The sequence below is a fragment of the Marmota marmota genome, unplaced genomic scaffold (assembly GCF_001458135.2).
Source record: "Marmota marmota marmota unplaced genomic scaffold, marMar, whole genome shotgun sequence".
Taxonomy (NCBI): Eukaryota; Metazoa; Chordata; class Mammalia; order Rodentia; family Sciuridae; genus Marmota; species Marmota marmota.
In genome coordinates, this window is record NW_026000101.1 from 3,456,372 (window position 1) to 3,479,168 (window position 22,797).

Here is a 22,797-nt window from a genome sequence, read left to right on the forward strand (position 1 = left end):
ACTGAGTTGGGAGTTGGAGAAATTGGTGGAGAATTCAAGACCTCACAGCAATGTCTGACATCTCTTGTTCTCTAATTCTTTCACTCTCCCTGTCCTCAGAGATTCATTTCTTGTCTCAAGGGTAGAAAAATCTCATATTTATCAAGAATTTATCCCAAATCCTGTCCTTCATCAAAAGATATCTTTTTAAACTCTGAAAACTAAGACGTGAAACTGTTGACTGGGCCCCTTGTTTCCATATTGAGGGGCTGTCCTTTGACATCTTGCACATTATTCTGTCACACAAACTGCCCTCTGTGCCCATCTTCACCATGTTCCCATCTGTGCTGTTTCCTGGATCTCACTTGGTTTTATAGAAGGAGCGGGATGAAGTGTTTGAATACCTCTTGTCAAACTGCTGGCTTTCCAGATGTTTTCTGGAGTCACTTTTTGTTTAATTTATTTTAAGTTCAAGTTTAACATCTTTAACTATAACTCACAGACACAAATGAAATTTCAAGTAAGGCTTATTGAATTATAATACTTAATATTGAGTGTATACAAAAGGAAATTGCTTTCTACAGATGTGAATTGTACAATCTGAGGGAATCTGGATCCTATAGTGAGTCTGGCCCCTGAAGTGAATTGAATCAGACTTATTGTTAAGTTACAGTACCTCTTTTTTAATTTCTATAAAACTTAGGATACAATTGTTGCTCTTCCTGTCTAGCTACTGGAAAACATGCAGAGTTTCTTGAATTACTATCTAATAAACATGAATGCCTTCTAAGCAATTGCCAGAAAACACACCCTGGCACTTCTTTACCTTTCCTACCCAATTCTAATGAAAATCATCAAAGATGAATTGGAAACAATACCAGAATCACCTCTGGAGCTCTCAGCCTTTATGGTTTGATGTTACAGAACACAGTGGCAATAAATAGAATGCCGGTTTAAAAGGATTTTTTTTCCCTTCCATCTGTGGAGAAGGAATAGCATATAATATTGTAAAACAGAATTCACTTGTCCTAAAATAATAAAGCCCAGGGTAGGATTTAGTGAATCAATGTTTTCTCATGAAGATAGGACACCGCCAAAAACAGCGGATTTTATGCTAATACTGGGTGGTCCAGAAGAGATGGAGTATTGAATCCATTCTACATTTTTGAAGGAGCAATGGAAAAACAAATATAGAAGAAGGTCAGCCATTATTAACTCTGGAAAAGACACTCTGCTAAAATTTCTTCCCATTAGGCTTTAAGGGTTCATCATACAGAGGTTTAGATGGATGCATAGAGAAGTAGACATAGAGAGAAATACTAGGACTCAGATTTGATTGATATATTATGAGAGCCTGGAAAATCAATAAAAGACAGCCTAACAATAAATAATAACATTCATTTAAAAATTCATCCCATAAACACTTGTTGCTCTTCATCAGTGAGCTCCATAGAGAGGATGATGATGATACATCTAAACTTCTGTGGTGTATTGTGTTTCTGTGGAAGACCGTGGTAGACTCTGGGCTGGGTCTGTTTTGGTTTTACTCTCACTGAGCAGGGCTTCCCTTCCTCCAAGATGTGAAATGCTAATGATCTTCTCGAGTGTGCTCTTCCATAAGGAGGGAGCACGTAGTGAGCAACATAATGCAATCTCAGACTGATGCTCCCTGTTTCTTTACAGAAAATTCTTAGTCATTCCAGAGAAAACTCCACCAAAGTTATATTTCTCATCACTGATGGATATTCCAATGGAGGAGATCCCAGGCCAATTGCAGCATCACTGAGAGATTTTGGTGTGGAGATCTTCACTTTTGGCATATGGCAAGGAAACATTCGGGAACTCAATGATATGGCTTCCACCCCGAAGGAGGAACACTGCTACCTGCTTCACAGTTTTGAAGAATTTGAGGCTTTAGCACGCCGGGCATTGCATGAAGGTAATGGAGCCTAATGTCTAACAAAGGTGCCTTTAAGTGGGGTTTCCCTATCACTGCCTGATGTTATATCAAACCCTTCTAAGGTTCTTGCTGAGCGTGATGCCCATGTGTGCTTTGGCTATCACAAGTTGTGCTGAACTTCATAGAGACGACATTCTGAACTTGCAACAAGAGAACTTGTTTTGTTTTCTTTCGTAACAGCTGTGATATATTTTCACTAGAATATCCATATGCTCCCACCTAGAACCATTAGAATCATTGGTGGAATGAACTGAGGTGTGTTTGGAGGCCACACACAGAGTAGGAAGTCTTGACTTAGATCTCATTTGCAGTTATCTGGACAGATGAAGTAAACATTCAGAGACTTGCACAGTGAATCTCAAAAGAATGTTTCCAGGAATACACATGAAGATATAGGGACGATGAATACTAAACACATATTTCTTGCCCTGACAATTTGAAGATAAATATGTTTTTGTATAAGCTTAATTGTGGTCAACCCTAAAAGGGAAGAAAATCAGCAAATGCCCTCATTAGAGTTCTTTGTACACCGTGTACAAGAATGTGCAGTTGTATAAGAGGAGTTAGATGAACGTTCCCGTCATCGTATGGGCATGTGTCTTGGTGAGCCAGGAGATGAGAATGCAGACTGCAAAGAGAAGACAGGGTGTCTGGCAAAGTGGCAAATTAGGCTTGATCCTTGCAGGTGTCCATATACAGGTCCCATTTCAGGGGAAAACCAGGGCCACACAAGATTCCAGCCAATTAATGATGCTCATAATAAGCAGGTGAGCCTACTGTGGTGCAATTTCAGGCTGTAGCGGTAGTTATTTAAACAAAACAAAACAAAAAAACCTCTCTGAGAGAGGACACTGGCAAAAGATTTTGGAAACTAGAATCTCAGTGAAATGGGCCAAGATTGGGTCAGGGTTTAGAAGCAGCAGGAAAATAGGCTTGGAAGTAAAGAAGTTTGTATTTAAATTCTGAGCCTATGACTTAATGAAGTCTAGATTTTAAGGGTGAAGTCTGAAAAGTCTAGTGTGCCTGGATTTGAATTCCTGTTTTGTCACCTGCTGGCTAACTGGTTTTTGACAGTGTCTATGTTCTACACTTCTTAGGTTTCTTATTATTAGAATATAGGTAATGAGACAATGCATACTTCATAGATTTGTCATAAGAAATAAATGCATTAGTACATACAAAGTTATTAGAAAGTTACTGCTGGCTCCAAAACTATCCATTGTAATTATGTCTTAGTTATTACTTATTAAATATCAATATTGATTAATTAATAATTCTTTATCTTGGGCAATTTATATAACAACTGTGAGCTTCAATTTTATATCCTATCAAAAATGGAGAATATTATAGTATGTACCACATAATTTTTTTTCAGAGGATTAAAACAAAATACTTAAACTTCACCTAGTTATTTATTTTATCTGGCACATGGCAGGAATCCTGAGACTGTGATGACCTTTGTTTCTCCTTTTCTTCAGGGAAAGCAATGTGTTAGGTGGGAGAATAGGGCAGCTGCACTTGGAAACAGTGGCTGTGACTAGATGAGGGCATGAGGTCATAGGTGTTGTTAGAAACCAGTGTTATAGAGGACGAATCTCCAATCTGTCTTCTAAGACTGGTGCCTTTTGTGTCAGTGTGAATTAACCAGAAACTAAGTAGGATGGAGCTTTCAAGGAAAGGGTTTTGGATTCTATAACGCAACAGCTTTAAAAGCCAGTATGTTGTTTACACTAAAATCTAGAATGCATAATACTTTGGTAGATTTCCCATATCTGGTAAGAAGAAACCCTGTTTTTATTAGAAAGACATGATTAGATCAAAGGCCATGAGTTCTTTCCCTTGGCTTTATAATCTCTAAAGCTACTTTTATTTTGGACAGATCCACTTTTCATGTTGAAATTGTCTATGTTTCTAGCCATGCTCAATAAGCCTACAGAATAATAGCTTTATTTCATATAAAATTCTTCCATTTGTTTCTCTCCCAGATTTGAACGCTACAGCGTTGACCATCCTTGACACTTAAGTTTTTCCTGCTTTCCTAAGTTGTTCACTGTAAAATAAACCTGTGACCCAATGTGTCAGAACCAAGTCTTCAGGGCCCCTGTCATAGGTCTTTTTCATCCACATCAGAGTATACTGGGTAGATTTTAATGTGGTGCCTGGCCTCTTTCTTGTTCTGGCCTCTTCCCCTTGGGGCTGAAGTCTTCCTTTTACATCGCCCCTATTTGTTATTCACTTTGTTATACATGGAAACAGACACTCCATCATTGAGCACATCATCAATCTCTTTCCCAGGTATGCACTCGCAGTCTCTGTGTCTTGTGACACTCGGTCACTTGAGTTCCTGCCACAGGCCCATCCCTATATCTGGACCTAACACTCTGGACCTAAATGGACTTACTGCTTGCCCCATTCCTGGCATCCATTCCTGACCCGTCATATTCAACCTTTCCCTGCCTTGTTAAGTCACTTTTGAAACTGCTCTGCTCAGGCTGGTGGTGGGCATGGCCTCTGTTAACAGAATGGTCTCTGTTAACATTAACATGTGTCAATGTATTTAAATTTGAGACACAGACCAGATCCTGGTTTTATCACTTAGCTTATGTGGGTGCTGTTCTTTAAGTCTTTAATCAAATAGCAAAGTGATGGAATTTAATCTAAAGTCAGTAGCTCACAATCAACATCCTTATTCAATAGTCAGAATTGCAGTTTTACTTCTAACTTGAACAAGGAACTCGGGTATCTGGTTACTGCTGCCTGACCTCATTCAGAGGCGGTGCAACACTGCTGGTTTGGAAGCCAGGAGGATGACCTGAGGAACTGACTGTGTTACTTCCTGCTGCATCTGGAGATTTGTCTCCAAAGTACTTAATTTCTGCCTGACCCTGAGTGGCCCTGAGAACTTATGATGCGGTTCCAGAACTGAAATAACTTAACTGGCTGAAACAAATTCCCAGAGCGTGGTAGCAAATAACACACATTTATATTTGGGTGAGAGTAGAGAGCAAGGAAGCGATTAGACTGATGAGAAAAAGATATTGTCTGCAGCTTGCACTTGAATTTTAGAGACTAAAGAATGTAACATTCAATTGTCAATCACTTTTTAATTGCCCTGTCATATGTTTTTGATAGATCTACCTACTGGGAGTTTCATTCAAGAGGACATGTCCCACTGCTCATACCTCTGTGAAGCTGGAAAAGACTGCTGTGACCGAATGGCAAGCTGTAAATGTGGGACACACACAGGTCAATTTGAATGCATCTGTGAAAAGGGTTATTATGGGAAAGGTCTACAGTATGAGTGTACAGGTAAGTCTCCAGACGGTGTATAACAGTATCAGTTGCCTGTTGTGTAACAAATGATCCCCAAACTTCGTGGCTTAAAACACTGGTTTTTTTATTTATTTGTTTGTTTGTTTTTGACACCAGAAATTGAACCCAGGGGTGCTTAACCACTGAGCCACATCCCCAGCTCTTTTTTTTTTTATGTTCAAACAAGGCCTTGCTAAGTTGCTGAGGGCCTTGACTAATTGCTGATGCTGGCTTTAAACTTGTGATCCTCCTGCCTCAGCCTCCTGAGCCACTGAGATTATAGGTGTATACCACTGCGCCTGCCAAAATAATGTATCTATTGCTCATGAGTGTGGATCATTTGGGCAGCTCTTTTAGCTCTTTTGGTTTTAGCTACTATGAATCATGCTTTTGCCCTCAGCTATGACTAGAGTAGTCTGCCTTCCAGATCTCAGCTGGCTTCAATGCCAGCAGTCAGATGACTGTAGACTGGTCTGAAGTGGTCTGGACTGGGACAAGGAGGCTATCCTCCATGAGGCCTTTCATACCCCATCAGGCTAGCCCAGGCTTGCTCACATGGCCATGGCAGGATATCAAGAGGAAGCCCTCTGCAAGGATGGGTTCAGAATTGGAAGGGGGAAGATTTGAGGTCTTTTGTCATTAATCTACTAGCCAAATCTGTTCCATAGGAACCTACACCAAAATATGTCTCAGTCTGTGTATGAGATTGCAACCAGTGGGATTCCATTCCCTGATCTGAATATACCTTGCTAAATTGTCATGAAAAATGCAACATTTGCTTGATCTTTTGACTCATTGAAAGCCTCCCCAAAAGGGCATCAGAAAGTTCCAAAAGGCTGGGCACAGTCGCACATGCCTGTAATTCCAGCAGCTTTGGAGGCTGAGGCAGGAGTATCTCAAGTTCAAAGTCAGCCTCAGCAACTTAATGAGGCTCTCAGCAACTTGGCAAGACCCTGTCTCATAATTCAAAATAAAAAATAAAAAACAGGCTAGGAATGTGGCTCAGTGGTTAAGAGCCTCTGGGTTCAATCCCTTGTATGGAAAAAAAAAAAGTTCCAAAAATGCTGTGATTTCAAAACGGAATTTACATTGTCAACGTTTGTAAATTTTCCTTTTCTAAAGTTTCTTACAGAAACGTCTTCTTATTTTATTAGAGAGGCATTCTTAATGATTCTCACGCTCTGTGTTATATTTTAGGAAGTATTTAATATTTAAAAGCAGCCTGTGGTTTTTCCGTGTTAGACAGTATTTTATTCATTCTGTTTTTTACCTAAAAAGCAATGTTGTTTTTTTAAAATAACTTACAGATTTTCCATGATTTTTTGTTTTGGAAAACCGTATTCCCATGGAAATGACACTCACCAGGGAAATGTGGGAGCAGTAGGTTTGGTTTTCTCAGTGTTGTTCGGCTGCTCACTACTAGTTCATGTGAATATTATTTCATTCTGGCATTTGGTAGGTAGCCGGCTCTGCAGCACAGAAACGTGGTCCTCTCTCTATTCAATATGTTCTCTTCTTTTATTCTTTCTTCTTATGGGACATTTCTTCTTGTATCATTATTTTACTCTCTTTTATTCTCATTGTCCCTCTTCTCATTTCTCTTAAATTCTCCTTCCTCCCATGACTCTGATCCCAGCTAGCAGATCCTTGCCTGGTCTGACCATCCGTGTTCACCCAGCAGAATCTCTCTTTTCTTGGCCCTGCTTCCACCCACCCAGCAGGATTTCTCACTTAGGCAGCAAAGGGAGGAGAGATCAACCCAACTGCCTCTGAGTTGGCACAGTGCCTCCTCTTGTTTCTCCCTCCCCTTGAATCTTCCCACACTCTCATCAACAGCTTGGCGCTCTCCCCAACACGCCCTCCCTGACTCCTCCCATCCTAGCCCACCAAATGCAGGCAGAAAATCTCATTTTCTTTGCTGGAAGCTGCCGTCAGCATGTCTGCCTTCCATGTGGTCCTTAGGCTGAACTGTTTCCTGCCAACAAGCCACCGTCATCAGCCTCAGCCACTGTGTGCCCCAGCCTCCATTCTACAGCTCTAGGATCTTGCATCCCAGGGGATAAGCTGGAGAGGTGGGGGAGTGGGGGGAAGCTCAATTCACAAACCTGCTGCCCCTAGTTACCCAAATAGCTTTGGCTGCCACCAGTAGCGCATTCCAGGCTGAAAGGCGCAGCAGTCCATAAAATGTGGGAGGTTGGGTGGGCCTGTCATGAGAGCATCAGTAGAGAGATCAGAGGCCTTCTGCTGCCAGTTGCAGCCAAGAATACCACACATAAAAGGATTAGTTTTTCCATTCTTTCTCTTAACTTAGTAAACCTCAGCTTAACACTTTCTGACATACAAGATCTAAATCAGAGTTGCTCCAATATAAATGTTCATCTTGTCGTCTTCAGTATTTGCTTCCAAGAGAATTTTCCTTTGCTGCCCCTGAAGGAGGACCCTGTCATTATTAGGAATGACTCCATTCTGCTCCTCTGGCCTGCTCACTCTCTGAGTCCTTGCCAGTTTGTCTCAAATTCCAGCAAAGCCTATGGGCTTACCTCCCTGTGATAGGAACCAAAGCAACCCCCTAAATAGGAACAATCATCTCTTGACAGGAACTGAACTACCTCTCAAGAAGTAAAATGGTTTCCCATGATCCCCCAAGACTGCATAGAACCAGACCTGAGATAATGATTAGCCAGACCACAGTTAGACCAAGACTGCTTCCTGTACCCTTCCCTAATTCTTCCTTGTGTAATCCTGAAGTTCCCACCAGAACCCCGAGGACAAGGCCTAGATTCTAGTTCCCCTGTCCTTCTCTCTATGGCCAAACTGGACAAATTCCTTTCCTGCTTTACCACCATTCATCTCTTTGATTGGTCTCTCGAGGTGGCAGGTGACCACATCTGGTCTTTTGATACCCCCAGAATCGGGCCTCTGGCCTAGGACTCTGGTAGCAATTAAGAAAAGTGGTTTTGGTGCTCCAAGATGTCTACTATCTGTAGTTGCAGGAGGTAGCACCGTTGCTGGCTTCTCTGGCATCCTAGGAGCTAAGAGAAAATAAGTAAATCATATTCTTCCTGTGACCTGAAATGTTCATTACCAGATTCATCTTTCTGAAAGGCAAAAACCAAAGTTAGCTCTAAATCATCCAGTACTGAAAACCTGGAAGCAGGGAGCCTCTTTTAGAATCCATTTAGTCAATGAATGTTGCTGAAGAACATTTTCCATGTCTAACCCCTATGAGGCACTAGTTAGTGATTCCACCATGAGCCCACAGGGATGGTCTCTGCCTTCTTGGAATTTACAATATAACCACATAAATCATTTTGCAATTGCAAACCATGACATGTGCTATCAAATAAATATGTTTGTGCTATCAAGAACAGGCTCCAGGGAAGGCTAAAGGGATTCTAAGCTAAGATCAGAAAGATGAGGAGGCCGAGGCTATTTTATTACTCAATAGGAGGAGGTCAGTTTTCATTCTGAACATTTGGAATGCTAAGCATTTTTCATCATCTTAGAAACAATGTCTTTCAAAAGCACATAGTTTCTTTCTAGAGCCAGCAAGAACCTTAGAGATTATCTGCTTTAAACCCCTCATTCTGCAAGAGGAAATTGGAGCCTCAAGAAAAAATGAGTTTTTTGCCCAAGATGACATATTCAGCTATCAGCAGAACCCAGGGAGGGACCCAGGGCACTTTGCTCTAAGTCCTATGTTATTTTCAAGATACCACACTACTTATTTTTCCATTTTTGAAAATAATCTCTTATACACATTGTCATTCAGAGACCAACCATGGAACTGTTTTCAAAATTTGCAAAAATATAGAAAGATCTGGTTCACATTCAATCTCTGCTGGTTATAAACCATGTAACTTTAGGTAACTTAATGTCTTCTGTAAAATGGACTTATATCTAAATAGATACATACATAAATACACATATATCTATATGCATATATATCTATGTAGATTGATGTAGATATGAAAAGATTATGTATATAGATTTATATACATATGCATCTACATAAATAATTGTGTGTGTGTTTGCATATGCACATGTGTGTTGGTAAATGGTTGGGTTAACTGAGAGAACTGGCAAAGAAAACTGTTGCTTTCATTTCCGGCTCTATTACTAGTATTATTTTTTTCATCCTTCACCTTTAACAGGCTCTTAGGCAGTCATGGCAATGATGATGATGTCAATGGTGACAAAAGCTATAACTGATAATGATATTTAAAATAGCAAACATTATATGACAATGACTATGTGCAAGACACGTTTCCAAACATTGATGTTTGTTAACTCATTTAATCTTCCTAATAACTCTCTGGAGTGTAGTTCTATTTTAGAAATAAGGAGACTGAAAGTTTGAGAGGTTAAGTAACTTATCCAGGGTCATGCAGCTAGAAGAGCTGAGATATGAGCCAGTCTTCTGGCTCCAAGATCTACATCTAGCTGTAGAGAGAGATGCTGAATAAATATACTCACAATTAAAAATACAATTTTGAATTCAAAGCGTTAGTTGGCCCCTAATGAGGTCATCAATATTCGATCATTTTCCATCTGTAGAATAGCAACTTCATATGATTCAATATAGTACTAGGAAGGAAAAGACAGAATGAATTACATAAAATACATATCTTGTCATGCCACACTCCTGCTTAATGCTTTTAAATGATGGCCCATTCATAGAATAAATTCAAGCTCCTTAGCAGGACATAGAGGCTTTGTGTGACTTGACCTCTCTTTTACCTTTGAGCTAAAAGCTAGAACTAGTTGCACTTCCTTCCAAATACCATGCCTTTCATTCCTCAGACCTTGATTCAAGATCTGGTTCCTTTTCTCACCACATCTGTCTACTGTCTTTGTTCTTAATTCCTCAAACAAGTCTAACAGGCAATGGCTTCCTGATATGTTTTGTATTCTACTTCCTGCCTTCAGACCCTATAGTAAGTGCTCAAGAAAAATAAAATAAAAACAGATGCAGGCAAGAAGTTGACTTTAATACCAGAATCTTCAATGAAGAGAAACTCATCATTTAAATCTTAGGCAATTCATGGTTTCCATGTCTGCCTTGGGCACCACAGAATCCCTAGCACAAAAACACATGCTAGGACAATTTCTTTTAAATACACTTGATTTAAATGAAAGCAAAATATTTACATTTTTATTAAGCTCTGCCAACAATAAATTAAGTACAGTATACAGTTGATTTACTAGAATAGTCACTTTAAGATGAATGGATCATCAAATTAGTTGTGAATAACCAGTGAGCTCTTGTAAATCCAAGGAGTTGCAGCTGTTCTGGATTTCCCCTGAGGGGATTTGACAGACACAGAGTACAGAGACAACAGGCATCTTGAGGACATTGCTTCTCTGCAGATTGACTTCCTTTCAGTGAGCTAGGAATGAGCAGATTGAAAATTATAGCTGGATAGTGTCCAACGGTGAGGCCCAGATCATTTGAGCCAAAGCTCCAGTTGTATTATTTTTCATCCAAGGAAGTTACACTATAGATATAGAAACACTGAAATATTTATGTGGGAATCTCTTGTTACACACATACACAAATGCACATAAATTCCCACCCCCACCCTTCATGCACACATACTTTTTCCTGTCTAAAGATTATATCATTTCTTTGGAAAGAAGAGAGGAGAAAGAGCTCTAGAAATTCTTGAATGGAAACCAAAACATTTGGCAGTATTGTTCTCTAAGCAGAGCTTAGCTGATTCTCCTCCAAAAAAATATCCCCAATGGTACCAAATAAAGGATTTGTAAGATGTAAGGAATTTGTACAATGTTTTATGCTTGCTTTGCTTTTTATGAGGGCATATTGCCAGCCAGCATGTTGATACTGGTTCTCATCAACTCAAGGAGGAGGATTTCTAACTTGCTGCCTAGAATCAGGGAGTTTACTCTCTTTTCCACCGAGGTAGGTGGGTATTCGACCATGATGATAAATGTTCCTGTCTATCACATTTGTTACAGAAACACACAAAACTGGAACATTGGTGTGAAGCATCACAAACCCCAAAGTCAGCATATTGTGCTGTTTAGATAGACTCAGAAAAGTATAGCCAGTAGCTTAAAATTGTCAAGGTAAGGATTGTGACCAATTTCTCTTTATCATTGTGAGGTCTTATTCTCCTCTTCTTTTCCCTGGCCTCATTATAAGTGACTCTTTCCGGGGACAAAGAAAAACATCAAACATCTACAAATCATGGTCTTCAAACATCTTTACTCATGTAACCTATTCCTCCCTCCAAAAATATTGAAAATTTATGGATCCCTCATTGGTTTTCAAGTGGCCAATCTAAAACTTTTCAGTAGAAATTTAAAAGAAGACATTTCTATAATACTGTATTGACATTTTAAAATAAAACTATCATTTTCAAGTGTAGCCACTAAAATCTAAGTATCATACATAATTTGATTTCTTTAAGTATTCATTTGTGAATAAGCACTTTTTAATGCAAGAATTTTGAAACTTCTTATTTTCATAGTTTTATTCCATTTCTACCATACAATTATTTTCTATGCAACATATTTTCATATCCCAAAACCTTCTATTGATCCCAGCATTGTACTTCTCTGCCATATAATCTTTGGATATAAACTAAAATAAATATTTTAATTTTCTATGACAAAAACTACTACTAGATTGAGTTATTATCATAATTGTTATTTTGTATAATTTGTCAAACATTATACATTTTGATACTAATGACACATAAAAATACTATTGCAAATACATCTTTTAATGAGATGGATATTAATTAGTTCATGTACCCGTGGGTTTTTATTATTCATTTTCAGTCAAGAAACTTATGGCACCAATTTGATTTCTTTACTGTTTTTATTGCTATGGATTTTATGCTGAAATCTTCACATAAATATGTAAATAGAATGTGAAAGAGTTAAGTCAATGTCTCTCAATTCTTGGAGTTCCTCCTTAGTTACATGACAAAAACTACACCAGTTATCTGTAATCAGAAAAGTATGGTAAATCATCTGCTAGCTAACAATTTCCTTGGATCCTTTTTAATTTTATTGAAATTGAGGAATTGGAAAACTTTTGACTTGCAAAAGGAATTGATACTCAACTGTTACCATTATTCACTTTCTCAGTTTTGGGCCCCCCACACACACACACACATAGAGCTTTACTAAAAGACTTAGTAAAGCGCTCATGAAAGGACTTCTTGTTGGTTTCAGTTACACAAAACAAGTTCTAGAAATCTGTTCTATGACAGTTTCTCTAATTGAGAAAATCTTCTTGGAAGCCTGCCTTGATTAAAAGGTTTCAAGCTATCAAGATTTTGAACCATGCTATAGGTTTCTCATCTTTGGGCAATGCACTTACGATTTAGAAGGGGCAAGAAGTGTGCATTTCTTTTGGGGAAAAAAAAAAAAGACGTGCTATTAGGAAAAGGCACCATAGACACTTTCTCAAGCCCATCCATCAATTTAGGTATATATGAAGATGGAGGTTCTGGAAACTAAATCTCTTAAAAATGATCCATGGCACATCCACATGCCAAAGTCTTTTCCTACTTATATTCTGTATTTGCAAAACTGGAATCAGTTTTAAGGAATGCAAGGTTTTCCTGATGTCATTCAACTATAAAGAGGCGGAGTTAACCTGCAGACCCAGATCTCTCTGACCCCGGAGTTCTTTCAGTTATTTGCAATCCATCCAAAGCACTCACTGTGCAATCATGATCCATCAAAGAAATGATCCAGAAACATTTTGCTGCTCTTTCCAGGTTACATTTAACATAAACAGTTGCTTCTAAGTCGTAACTTAACATCCCCATTGTTTGTTTCCATGGGGTCTACGAGGAATTGATTCACTACATTAGAGGATTAGCCAAGTTTCTATGGTAGCCAATGTTAACAATTTAAAAATGAGAGCCCACACTAGAGGCAATCGGGCTATGATTGTTCAAACGGCAAGTTCTGAGAAATCATGATGTGCCTTGTAGTACGCTGAGCGCTGGTGATGCTGAGATATACATGATTCAGTCCTCATGCCACTGTGAGTCCATAAATAAGTTATTGACAACAGTTAGTGCCATGAGTCTTGGTTCTGACAGTCACTGTGTTTATTCCTGGGAAAATTTTTTGATCTCTCTGGACCTTAGTTTCCTTATCTAAAAAAAAATAGAGTCAATAATAGTAGGATCATTGGAAAAAAGAAAATATGATCTTGTGTATTAAATCACCTGCATGCAGTAAGCACTTGATTAACATAGAACCCAGTGGTGGTTCTTAACAGGGAGGGATTCCCCCCACCCCGGCTATCCCCGCTGCCCCCAGGATGTTTAACAATATCTAGAATTGATTTTGGTTGTCACAGCTGGTAAGAGTTACTGGTATCTGGTGGGTAGTAGCCAGGGATGGTGGAGATATCCTATGATACACCATGTAGCCCCAACAAGTTCCAAATGTCAATAGTAAAAAACCCCAATCTATATTAACAGATTAAATTAATGCATTAAAATAACAATCAAAAACCACACTGTATCTCTTTTTAAACAGTTTGAGAAGAAACATCAAAGCCATGTGATTCTACTAGGGCTGAATGAGTGGTGGGGTGTGATCATGGCAGCATCTTTCGCTCCAGCCACCCCAAGCTGCTGTGGCTGCTTCAACACTTCCATACTTGTACATTTTTCTTCCCTTTGCTTAGAATATCCCATGTCTTGTCTCTGTGGTTCTTGTCACTTCTTTTAGATTTATGACAAACTTGTTTCTCCAAAGGAGACTTTACTCTCCTTCCTTCCTCCGTAGATTTCTCATCTAGACACGGTTAGATCTAGATATTTTGGTTCTCTGAAACATCTTCTCTCTGCATACTTACTATACAGTATTATAATTTGGGGAAGGTTTTTCTTCTTTAACATTCTGTGGATTCATTTAAAGCAGTATTGTGCCTCTTTTAATTTTTATGTCCTCTGCTGCACAACACCTGGAGTAAGCATTAATAAATTTTTGGTGAATGAACAAATTAAGTGAGTTTATGATCAGATACTAGGATCACAGCATATGGAAACTCTGCTTGGTTCTCAATTTCCTGGGAATTTTCCATCCCTTGTATGGAGAAGCAAAGGTGAACAAGTCTAGTGACCCTGAGAAGCACTGGCTTAGTATCAAAGTAAGCCATCTGGGAGGCCGAGTTCAACAGTAGGAAGTGCCTAATCACACATTTCTCTCTTTCATGTTACCCAGTTACTGAGACTGTTGCCAAATTTACTCCAAAAACCTTATGTGCATGTGTGTGTGTGTGTGTGTGCACGCATGCACACAAGCCTGTGTGTGCTCTTAAAGCTATTTGCATATTTTTATTGATGGTTTGAGGTAGTGTTTTCCAGGGTATGGTAGTTTTTTGTTTGTTTGTTTGTTTGTTTGTTTGTTTGTTTTTACCATTTAAGCAATCGTTTAACAAATACACAAGGCCAACCATTATTACAATGATAACATTTAGGGGGTTTCCATTAAAACTTGAAGTTAAAATCTGGTCAAAATATGGAAGCAGTAATATGAAAATAAATCATGAACTGTATAGAACAAGCTATAAGAAAAAAATAGACATTATATTTGATCTACTTAACACTAAAATCATGAGAATTAATTAAGCAAGAATACTCTATGTCCTTATTTGATATTTAAAACAAAAATAAAGTTATTTTATTATTATATGCTATATTATTGTTCACCTGGAAAATCCAAAGGAAACAACTAAAACCCCAGGCATTAATAGAACAGATTTAGAAGATAACAACATAAATAATTTAAAAATCAAAATTTTCTGTGAAGAAACATTAGTATTTAAAAATGTTATCAAATTCCATTAATACTAACCGGAAAAAAATATATATATTTCCTATGAATAATTTGAAAGAGAATTGTATGACACTCATAAGGAGCTGTAAAATTTTATTGAAACTGATATATGAATAAGAATTCCAATTCATGCATTGCCCCTTTCCAGTCATAGTACTTAATGTACTTTTCATCATATTCTCTTCCCCACTTCCAGGTGTCTATAAAGCAGTGATTAGCTTTCCTCTGAAGTGACAAGATCCACAAATGTCCAAAATGTAGTTGTTCTACCTTGGCTGTTTCTGAATATACCTAGAAATTTTGCTTTTCAGTCTTCTATTACTTAATTTTTTTTTCATTATACTTTTTTCTTTCAAGATAACTGTAGAGTCACATGAAGTTTTGAAAAATCATATGAGAAATCCCCTATATCCCTTTCCTGTTTTTTTTTTTTTTAATGTTAACATCTTACAAAATTAGTGTGTGCTATCAACACTAAGATGTTGACATTGATCCAGAATTTTTTTTTTCCTGGTATCAAGGATTGAACCCAAAGGTGCTTAACCTCTGAGACACATCCCTAGACCTTTATATTTTTTGAAACAGGGTCTCACTAAGTTGTTCCTAGTCTCACTAAATTGCTGAGGCTGGTTATGAACTTGAGATTCTCCTGCCTCAGCCTCCAAAGCCTCTGCCGTGGGCCACTGCACCCAGTGATCTAGAACCCTCTTGCCACCACAAGGATCACCTATGTTGCTCTTTTAGAGCTACAAACACTTTCCTCTGATTCCTCCACCCACTTCCCCCATTCACCTCTTGCAACCACTAATTTGTTCTGTTTCTATAATGTTGTCATTTAAAGGATGCTATATAAATGAAATCATGCAGAATGTAATATTTTGAGATTGACTTTTTAAATTTGACATAATTCTCTGGAAGTTCTTCCAAGTTGTTACATGTATCAGTTATTCATTTTATTGCTAAGTAGTATTTCATAATATAAACATCTTACATCTTACTTATTTGCATGTTGAAGGACATGTGTGTTGTTTCCAGTTTGGTGCTTTTATGAATAAAGCTACTATAAATATTTGCATACAGGATTTTATTTGAACACAAGTCTTTATGTCACTAGGTTAAATTTCTAATTTGTTGGGTTGTGTTGTGATATCCTATTTTGGTTTTAATTTTCATGTCCCCATTGACCAATGACTTTGAACATTTTTTCATATGCTTATTTGCCATCTGTATATCTTCTTTATTGAACTGTCTGTTCATATTTTTTGTCCATAGTCTGATTAGTTTCTTTGCTCTTTTAAACTTATGAGAGCTCTTTATATATTATAGATTTTAATCATGTGTCAGATATGTGGTTTGCAAATACTTTCTTTCATTCTGTAGCTTATCTTATTTATTCTCTTAAGATGGTCATTTATAGCCAGGTACAGTGGCCCACATCTGTAATCCCAGTGGTTTGAGAGGCTGAGGCAGGAAGATTGCTAGTTAAAGCCAGCCTCAGAAAAAGCAAGGCACTAAGTAACTCAGTGAGATCCTGTCTCTAAATAAAATACAAAATAGGGCTGGGGATGTGGCTCGGTGGTTGAGTGCCCTTGAGTTCAATCCCTGGTACTCCTGCACCATCACCACCCACACAAGATGGTCATTTATAGAGCAAAAATTTGTTTTTAATTTGATGAAGTACCTTTTTTTTTTTTCTTCAATTTTTCCTTCTATGGATTGTGCTTTGGTGTCAGGTCTAAGAACTCTTTACCTAGTCCTGGTTTCTGAAGATTTTTATCCTATGTTTATTTCTACAAGTATTATAGTTTTACATTTATATTTAAGTCTATGATACTTAAATATCAATTATTTTATAAGATGTGAGATTTAAATCATGTTTAATTTTTGTACCAATTTGGTTAATCAATTTCTCTATACCATTTCTTGAAAAGACTATCATTCCTCCACTGACTTGCTATTGTACCTTTGTTGAAAAATCAGTTGGATGTATTTGTGCATGTCTATTTCTGAGTTCCCCTTCTGTTCCATTGATCTATCAATACCACAAAGTCTTGGTTGGCGTAGCTGTATAATAAGTCTTGAAACTGGGTGGACTGATTTCTTCTATTTTATTTTTCCTTATTAAAATTATATTAGGTATTCCAGATCTTTTTTCATTATAAATTTAGACTAATAGTCTACATCTACAAAAAATCCTGGTGTAATTCTCATTGGAATTGCTTATATCTGTATACTAATCTGAGGAGAATTGATATTTTTATTGTTGAAACTTATAGCCCATGAGCATTATGTTTGTTTATATCTTTGATTTCTTTTGTCAACATTGTGTAGTTTTTTAAAATGTAAGTTCCATATGTGTTTTGTTACATTTATACCTAAATGTTTCATTAGTTTTAAGCAATTATAAATAGTAAATGAATTTTGAATTTTAATTTCTACAAGTTCATTGTTAGTGTATAGAAATGCAATTGATCTTGTTTTCCTTATATTCTGTAATCTTGCTTAGGTCACCTATTAGTTCCAGAAGGGTTTTTTGTTGTTGTTGTTTTTAATAGATCCTTTGGAATTTTCTATAAGGAATCATGTCATTTGCAAATAGATAAAATTTTACTTCTAATCTGTATGTCTTTTACTTGATTCTCTTGCTCTATTGTGCTGATAGAACTCCCAGAACTGTGATGAGTAAAGAACTACCTTGTCTTTCATTCTTAAGTACAATGTTAGTTGTATGGTTTTGGAGTTGTTTCTGATCAAGCTGAAGAAAATTCCTATTTGTTTCTGGGTTTTATCGTTAATGTATGATGAATTTTATTTGCTGAACTCTTTATGTATCAATTGACATGATCTTGTGAATTTTCTTCTCTAGACTATTTATGTGATAGATTACATTTAATGATGTCCATGTATTGAACCAGCTTTGCATCCCTGGAATAAATCTCATTTGCTCATGACTTATAATTCATTTCATATACTGTTAAACTTTGTTTGATAATCAAGAATTTTGTGTCTATATTCCTGAGAGATACTAAGCTGAAGGTTTTTTGGTCTTTTATTTTCATTTTTGGTACTTTCTCCATCTCCCTTAGTTATCAAGGTAATACTAGCTTGATAAAATGAACTGAGACATGTTCTCTCCTCTTCCATTTCTTGAAATGGTGCAGAAGTGATGTTAATTCTTTTTGGCAAGTATTTGGTAAATATTTGTTAAAACTTTCCAGTGAAATATCTGAGCCTTGGACTTTTTTCTTTCTTCTCTTTTTATCTTGGAAGTTTTTAAATTATGAATTTAATTTTCTTTTCTGATCTTTCTCAAGATTCTTGACACTTCAAGAATCAACTCAACTTAGATTATTTATTTGAAGTGTTTCCTTTTCTAAAAAATGCATTTAGTACTATAAATTTTCCTCCTAACCCACTTTATCTGGTACTAACATAACCACTTCCACTTTCTTTTAATGAATGTTTGCATGGTCTATTATTTTGGTTTGAATCTGCCTATATTGTTATATTTGGAGAAAATTTCTTATAAATAGCATATAGTTGGACATATTTTAATCCATTCTGCCAATCTATATCTTCTAATTGGTGTATTTTTGCTATTTATATTTAATATAATTATTGATATGTTAGGGTTTAAGCGTTCCATTTAATTTTTTGTTTTCTATCTGTTCTGATTTTTGTATCTTTGCTTACTTTTTTCTGCCTTCCTGTGGGTGACTTGACTATTTTTCACAATTTCATTTTAATTTATCTTAATTTATTTAATTTTGTGTATCTTTGTTTAGTTTTTTTAATTGATAACTTTAGCTATTACATTATATATATTCTTCACATTCTATTGATGGTATCATTTTATAGTTCAAGTCAAGCGTAGAAATCTTCTCTCTTGGGGCTGGAGACATGGCTTAGTTGGTATAGTGCTTACCTTTCATGCACAGGCCCTAGGTTCAATCCCCAGCACCACAAAAAAAAAAAAAATTCTTATCTTTCTTTACTCTTTTGCATTTGTAATATAACTGTCTTAAATATTTTGTCTACAAACATATAGAACCTCATCAATGTTATAGTTTTCACACCAACCATCAAACGTAAGAGGAAGCACAGAAGAAGAGGAAAATATATTGTATTTACTCATCATATTACTTACCATGTTTTTCCTTCCTTTTTGATGTTCTGAAGTTCCTTATTTTAAATTTTTTTGTTTGTTTTGTTTTTGTTTAGCGAACCCTCAAACAACTTTTCTAGGGCATATCTGCTAGTGGCAAATTCTCCATTTTTTTTTCATTTGATGGTGTCTTCATTTCCCCTTCTTTCCTGATGGATGATGTCACTAAGTAGATGATTCCATGTGGACAGTTTTTTCTTTCAACACATCATCATTTTCTTCTGGCCACCATCGTTTCTGACGAGAAATTTGCTCTTTCTAATTATTTTCAGCTATAATTGAGGTAGCATTCTTCTCCAGATTTTTTCTTTTTCTTGTGTTTTCAAAAGTCTAAGGGTAGTGTGTCTTGGCAGGGTTTTTTTAGTATTAACTTATTTCGGGGTTCACTAAGCTACTTGAATTTAGGGGCTTATATCTTTTACCAGTATTGGGACAATTCCACTTGCTGTTTTTTTCAGGTACTTTTTCAGCTCAACCCTCTTTCTTCTCTCCTTCCTAAACTCTGATGTCATGAATTTAGAACCTATGTTGTATTGTCTTATGTTCCTGAAGCTCTCTTTTGGTTTTGCTTTTTGCCCTTTTCTCCCTATATTTTTCAGATTGGATAACTTCTTTTTTTTTTTAAATTTATTTTTTACATACATGACAATAGTGGAATGCATTACACTCATTATTACCCATATACAGCACAATTTTTTGTAACTCTCTATATAAAGTATGTTCACGCCAAATTATGCCATCATACATGTACTTTTTTTGCATTACAGTTATTAAATACCATATATACCACAATTTTTCATATCTCTGTTTGTATATGAGGTATGTTGGCACCAAATTCGAATCTTCATACATGTATTTTGTATAATGATGACCATTACATTCCACCATCCTTGCTATTCTCCTTCTCCCTCCTTTTCCCTCCCACCCCTCTTCCCTATCTAGAAATAATCTTCTTCCCATACTCTCCCTCCATACCCCACTTTGAGTCAACCCCCTTATGTCAGAGAAAACATTCAGCATTTGTTTTGGGGGGATTGGCTAACTTCACTTAGCATAATCTTCTCTAACGCCATCCATTTACCTGCAAATGCCATGATTTTGTTCTTTTTTTTTTTAGTGCTGAGTAATATTCTGTTGTGTATAAATGCCACATTTTTTTTATCCATTCATCCACTGAAGGACATTTAGGTTGGCTCCACAGTGTAGCTATTGTGAATTGTGCTGCTATAAACATTGATGTGGATGTGTCCCTGTAGTATGCAGTTTTTAAGTCCTTTGAGTATAGTCTGGGGAGATGGATAGCTGAGTCAAATGGTGGTTCCATTCCCAGATTTCCAAGGAATCTCCATACTGCTTTCCAAATTGGCTGCACCAATTTGCAGTCCCACCAACAATGTATGAGTGTAACTTTTTCCCCACATCCTCGCCAACACTTGTTGTTGCTTGTCTTCATAATAGCTGCTATTCTGACTGGAGTGAGATGGTATCTTAGAGTAGTTTTTATTTGCATTTCTCTGATTGCTAGAGATGATAAGCATTTTTTTTTTTTTCATATATTTCTTGATTGATTGTATAACCTCTTCTGAGTAGTGTCTGTTCAGGTCCTTGGCCCACTTATTGATTGGATTATTTAGTGTTGTTTTTTTTTTTTTTTTTTGGTACTTAGCTTGTTGAGTTCTTTATGCACCCTAGAGATTAGTGCTCTGTCTGATGTATGAGGGGTAAAATTTGCTCCCAGGATGTAGGCTCTCTGTTCACCTCACAGTTTATTTCTTTTGCTGAGAAAAAACTTTTTAGTTTGCATCCATCCCATTGTTGATTCTTGGTTTTAATTCTTATGCTATAGGTGTCTTATTAAGGAAGTTGGGGTCTAACCCCACATGATGAAGATTAGCACCTACTTTTTCTTCTATTAGACGCAGAGTCTCTGGTTTAATTCCTATCACTCTTTCAGTTTATAACTTTCCCCCCATCTCTCCATTCTGCTGCTGCACCCACCCAATGATTATTTTTATTTGATAGTTTATCTGTATTCATTTCTCAAATTTCTTTTCTTTATACTCTTCTATTTTTTGTACCCACACCTCGAAATACTTTTTGTCAGATAGTTCTAACATCTCTAGCGTTTCTGTGTTGTCCTCTACTGATGATTTTTTTCATCCCACTGAGGATCTTTTGCATGAACCAGTATTTCCAACTGAAACCTGGACGTTTCACATTATGTTTGGTCACTCTGAATCACATTTAATCCTTCTGTCTTGGCTGGCTTTCTCGGACACCATTCCAGCAAAGGAAGGGGGTTGCAGAGCACTGCTTTGTTCTTGCCATGTGGAGATAGAAACCAGGCTCCTGATTTTGCCTCTGTTGACACTGGGGTAAGGGTAGCGGGGTCGTTCCTGCTGTAGATGGAAGTTCTTGCTGCCCATCAAGGCTCCTCTTATATCATCCTGGCTGGGAGGGGTATGAGTCCCTTATAATCGCTCCTCATGTGACCTCCGCTAACACCACAGGGACCTCTTTACTACTTGGTATTGGTGAATGTCCTGATTCTCCACTAATCTTCCTTGGTCACCACCCCAGTGAGCAGGGAGAAGGGCCTTTTCTAACTTCTCGTAAATGGTGAAAGTGAGGCTCAATTTTCAACCCTCAACCCTGCAGGCTCCATTGGTGTGAAAAACCCATCTCACTACTTTGCCTTTTCTGTTACCACTCTGGAATATCTGTTGGAGCACCTCACTAGCGCCTTGCAAGAGTGGAAATCTAGGTTCCCCACTTGGCTTCAGCTGGTATGACTATGTTTGGGCCACAGTTTATTCTGTGGTATTTGGCTAGATTAGGGGAGTGGAATGTTGTTGTCTAACATTGCCTTATCCTGCTGGGTTGTTCTTTTCCTCTTGCTTTGAGTAGAGAGAGCATTTTTGTGTGTGTGGGGGGGGAGGGTTAGGGAGGCTGCTTTGTTTGGGTCTTGCCAATGCTCATTGATGTTTTGGGATTTCTATCTTCTTCACTCCAGTTGTGAGATATTTGAGAAAAAAAGAAAGCCAAGGAACTTATTATCATGTGGCTTTTTGAATCTCAAGTTATCTATCTGGTCTCTCTTTTTATCTTCACATTTCATTCATTCTGTGTTTATTTTATATATAATGTCCAAGATTTCTAGTTTTACTTATTAGGAGGATTAAGGAAAAGTAGATCTACTCTATATTCCCAGTTACAAATGCTTGTGTGTATTATTTCCTCTCTTTGGAAAGATTTTTACATTTTGGTTTTATCAATCTAACAATTAATGTTCTTTATGTGTTCATTTAATTGGGGACACTTTGTAGAAGTATAATGATGTTAATTTTTTCCTTATCTTAGGCTTGACAATGAGTTTTATTTCTGTTGAAATCAGAGTGAAGTCTGGCATAGTGGTGCACACCTGTAATCCCAGTGGCTGGAGAGGCTGAGGCAGGAGAATCACAAATTCAAAGCCAGCATGAGCACCTTAGCAAGGGCCTATGCAACTTAGTGAGACCCTATCTCAAAAAAAAAAAAAAAAAAA

The 22,797-nt window shown here is 37.2% G+C and overlaps 1 protein-coding gene across 1 annotated transcript in view; it reads left to right on the forward strand.

Annotated features, from left to right (window-relative positions):
- Positions 1–22,797, forward strand: part of Svep1 (sushi, von Willebrand factor type A, EGF and pentraxin domain containing 1) — a 169,542-nt gene that overhangs the window by 23,879 nt on the left and 122,866 nt on the right. Inside the window, 2 exon segments of the mRNA XM_048783107.1 lie at positions 1,638–1,918; positions 5,072–5,248. Of these exon segments, the coding sequence (XP_048639064.1) occupies positions 1,638–1,918; positions 5,072–5,248 (458 nt within the window).